Genomic DNA, 4,570 nt, shown 5'->3' on the forward strand with positions numbered 1-4,570 from the left:
CACCCTTCATTACGTGCTTGGGGCACGGGGCCGCACTGCCCCATAGCGCAGAAGGCCGCAGCCCCACCCTTCATTACGTGCTTGGGGCACGGGGTCGCACTGCCCCATAGCGCAGAAGGCCGCAGCCCCACCCTCCATTATGACCTGGGCCAGTAGGCCACAGCGTCCAATAGCAGTGAAGGTCACTGCCCCACCCGCCATTATGACATGGGCCAGCACACAGTATAAAAGGCCGCTGGCGCACCCCCCACTCCATTCACTGTCTGCAACCCTCGCGACAGGGACGAGAGGCAGTGGGCGCTACGGGGTCAGGGGCAGCTGTCCTTGCACACCCCAAGAAGGAGAGCGATTTTTGGTGGCCTTTAGCCACAGCTTTTGGAAGCCAAAGGTCTGTTCAGATCCCCGTGGCCATGCTGTGGGACACTGTGGGACAGGGACAGGCAAAGCGCAGCCGGCCCCCTCACCACCGGGGCCCGGCACAGCTCCCCGCCAGCCCTGCGCAGCGGGAGGAGCACAGGCAGGAGCAGGAGGCGCTGCGGGCTCAGCTGGAGGGCGAGCGGCTTCGCTCCCAGGAGCTGCTGCGCTGCCACACCGCCAAGAGACGCGAGCTGCAGGAGGTGGCACAGCGGGAGCGGCAGCTCCTGGCCGACCGACTGCGTTGTGCCTGGGAGAAGCAGCAGGCCCTGGAGGAGCAGCAGCTGAAGGAGCGGGAGCAGCGGCAGCGGGCGACGGAGACCCGGCAGCTGCTGCGCTGGAAGGAGGCCGAGCTGCACGCCACCAAGGAGCTGCTGCAGCGGGAGTGTGATGCTGCCCTGCGCCAGGCTCGGGAGCTGCAGCAGCTGCTGGCCCAGGAGCTGAGGAGCCCCCACAGGAGCAGCAGGATGGCCCGCCCCCAGCTGCAGGACGTCCTCAGCAAGCTGCGCTGGGAGACGGACGGTGAGCAGCCTGCCTGCATCCGCCACCTCCAGCATCAGCTGGAGCTGGAGAGGAGGCTGTTCAGCCAGTACATTGTGGGGAGCTGGGAGGGCAAGCCCCAGCACGTGGAAAGCCGTGCTATGTCCTGCTCCCAGGACAGAGAGAGAGCTCTGGGCCGCCACTGTGCAGAGCAGGGCTCCAGTCGACCGGCTGTGAAGGATGCTCACGTCCAGGTGAGATGGCACACTGCAAGAGTGGGGATTGTCCAGCCCGGGGGAGGGGAGGCTCTGGGGACACCACAGAGCAGCCTTCCAGTGCCTGAAGGAGGACTGGGGAAAGCTGGAGAGGGACTCGTTGTAAGGGAGGGTAGTGATACAACAAAGGACAGTGCCTGAAAAGTAGAAGAGGGGAGATTTGGATGAGATATGAGGAAGAAAGACTCGGCACTGCTGAGGCACTGGCACAGGCTGCCCCCAGAGGCTGTGCGCGCCCCATCCCTGGCAGTGCTCCAGGCACTGACCTAGTGGAAGCTGTCCCTGCCCATGGCATGAGCTTGGAACAGCAGTCTTGATGGCCCTTTCCCACCCGAACCATTCTGTTATTCTGTGATGTTCTGGTTCTAGGTGCCAGAGACAGCCAAGGAAGATCTGGGGCTCCCAGGCAGCCGGCCTTCTCCCCACCGGGGCCTGGCACAGCCCCCCATCTGCCCTGTGCAGCGGGAGGAGAAGAGCCAGGTGCGGAAGGCACTGCAGGCCCAGCTGCAGGGCGAGCGGCTCCGCTCCCAGGAGCTGCAGCGCCGCTGGGCCGCCGAGAGATGTGAGCTGCAGGAGGCAGCAGATCGGGAGCGGCAGCTCCTGGCCAACCGACTGCGCTCCAAGTGGGAGCGGGAGCGGGCGTCAAAGCTGCAGCGCCTGTGGGAGCAGAGCCAGAGGCAGCGGGACGCAGAGATCCGCCAACTGCTGCAGGCAAAGGAGGCCCAGCTCCGCCAGATGCAGGAGCGGCTGCAGAAGCAGCGCAACGACACCATACGCCAGGCATGGCATCTGCAGCGGCAGCTGGTAGAGGAGCTGCTGAAAGGTGGCAGCAGCCGCAGGGAGCGCGGAATACATCAAGAAGTCCAGCGGCAGCGCTGCTGGAAGCCCCGTGGAGAGCAGGCTGCCCACGTGCTGCGCCTCCAGCGTGAACTGCAGGAGCAAAGGAGAGGCTTCCTGCAGTACATCCTGCAGCACGGTGAGGAGCAGCCGCCCGTCTCCTGCAACAGGGCCAGGGCCTGCCATCAGGCTGTGGCAGAGGTGGGTGTTCAGGCTGAAGAGCAACAAGAACCCTGCCCACCTGAGCGCATGGAGCTGCAGGAGCAGAACGCCCATCTGCTCAGGGATCTGCTGAAGAATCTACAGAGACAAGGCAGAATCCTTGGAAAGGAGAGCTGCCTGCTGAGCAACAAAAGCTCTCAGCAGATGAGGGAAGAGGTGGAGTGGATTGAGGACAAGAGGCGTATGATCAGCCTCGCTACCCAGCAGCCGTGTGAAAGAGTGCAGCAGCTCAAGGAGTCCTCCTCCAAATCCAGAGAGGACAAAGAAAAGGCAGAGGAATTCGACCACCTGAAGGGACAGAATTTGGAAAAGGAGAATGGCAAAGTGCAGGAGGCGCAAGGACATCCAAAACAGCAATGCTCCAACCCACAGAAAAGGTTGGAGGAGAAATGCAGGCAGCTTCAGGAGATCACCAGAAAGCTGAGGCCACATGGAAGTCCCAGACAGGAATCACAAGCCCAGCACTGCCTGCTGAGAGAAGAACGCCCTCCAGAAGTGGGCCAGGAGCTTCAAAGGCTCCAGCAGGCTGGGGCCAAACTTGGAGTGCTCACCAAGATGCTGCAGGAGAAATTCAGGCAGCTCCAGGACATCAGGAGAGAGCTGAGGCCACAGGGAAATCCTATACAGCAATGGAAGGCCCAGCCATGCCTTCTGAGAGAGGAATGCCCTCCTGACAAGTGCCAGGAGCTGCAGAGGCTCCAGCAGGCTGGGGCCATACTTGGAGTGCTCAGTGAGCAACTGGAGGAGAAATGCAAACAGCTCCAGATCGGGAGAAAGCTGAGTCCACATGAAAATCCCAAACAGCAATGGAAGGCTCAGCACTGCCTGCTGAGTGTGGAACACCCTCCTGAAGAGTGCCAGGAGCTGCAGAGGGTCCAGCAGGCTGGGACAAAACGTGCAATACTCAGGAATCAGCTGAAGGCGACATGCAGGCAGCTCCAGACTGGGAGAAAGTTGAGGCCACAGAGAAATCCACAACAACAATGGATGGCCCAGCATTGCCTGCTGAGGGAGGAAGGCCCTCCTGAAGAGTGCCAGGAGCTGCAGAGGCTCCAGCAGGCTGGGGCAAAACTTGGAGTGCTCAGCGAGCAGCTGCAGGTGATATGCAGGCAGCTCCAGATCGGGAGCAAGCTGAGGCCACACGGAATTCCCAAACAGCAATGGAAGGCCCAGCCATGCCTGCAGAGGGAGGAACACCCACCTGAAGAGTGTCGGAAGCTGCAGAGGCTCCAGCAGGCTGGTACCAATCTTGCAATACTCAGCGAGCAGCTGGAGGAGAGTTGCAGGCAGCTCCAGATCGGGAGCAAGCTGAGGCCACACGGAATTCCCAAACAGGAATGGAAGGCTCAGCACTGCCTGCTGAGTGAGGAATGCCCTCTGGAAGAGTGCCAGGAGCTGCAGAGGCTCCAGCAGTCTGTCGCCAAACTTGGAGTGCTCAGCGAGCAGTTGCAGGAGAAATGCAGGCAGATCCAGTTTGGGAGAATACTGAGGCCACAGGGAAATCCCAAACAGCAATGGAGGGCCCAGCACTGCTTGCTGAGTGAGGAATGCCCTCCTGACGAGTGCCAGGAGCTGCAGAGGCTCCAGCAGGCTGGGGCCAGACTTGTAATACTCAGCGAGCAGGCTGCAGGATGAAATGCAGGCAGCTCCAGATCGGGAGCAAGCTGAGGCCACAGGGAAAATCCATCAACAGCAATGGAAGGCCCAGCATTGCCTTCTGAGGAGAGAAGATCCCTCCTGAAGAGTGCCAGGAGCTGCAGAGGCTCCAGCAGGCTGGGGCCAAACTTGCAATACTCAGCGATCAGCTGGAGGAGAAATGCAGGCAGCTCCAGATCGGATCAGGAAAAAGCTGTGGCCACAGTGGAAATCCCAAACAGGAATGCTCCAACCCACGGAAAAGGCTGGATGAGTCACAAGTGTGGCTTGGTGGCAGCCTGCAACCTGCATTGTCGCAGTGAAACATCACCAGTAGTTCGAAGATTCTTAGCTCGGCACAGCTACAATCCTTTTGAGGGCCCTAATCAGGACCCAGAAAACGAGCTTCCACTGATCTCTGGACAGTACGTTTACAGTCTTTGGAGACATGGATGAGGATGGCTGGTTGCTGGGAGAGCTGACGGACGGCACAAGAGGACTGGTCCCTTCCAGTCTGGTGGAAGAAGTTTCTGATGATGACCTGGATACAACCATGCCTGCAGAGCTTCGTGATCTCCTGCTAGGATACCGATGATGAAGAGAGAGCAGGCAGCAGGAGCAATGGCAGAACGTGATGGTCACCATCTAGGAAATCTGTGTCCATGTGTTGGCTGAATCCTGGGAGACGCAGAGACTCCTCCATAAGA

The 4,570-nt window shown here is 60.2% G+C and overlaps 1 protein-coding gene across 1 annotated transcript; it reads left to right on the plus strand.

Annotated features, from left to right (window-relative positions):
- The first annotated feature begins 256 nt into the window (after positions 1-256).
- Positions 257-3,863, plus strand: LOC112532496 (RIMS-binding protein 3-like). Its single transcript, XM_040701930.1, has 2 exons — positions 257-1,148; positions 1,539-3,863. Exons 1-2 carry the CDS (start codon positions 411-413, stop codon positions 3,861-3,863), a joined length of 3,063 nt encoding a protein of 1,020 aa, XP_040557864.1. The 5' UTR covers positions 257-410.
- Positions 3,864-4,570: the final 707 nt, after the last annotated feature.

This window comes from Gallus gallus, chromosome 5 (assembly GCF_016699485.2).
Source record: "Gallus gallus isolate bGalGal1 chromosome 5, bGalGal1.mat.broiler.GRCg7b, whole genome shotgun sequence".
NCBI classification, from domain to species: Eukaryota; Metazoa; Chordata; class Aves; order Galliformes; family Phasianidae; genus Gallus; species Gallus gallus.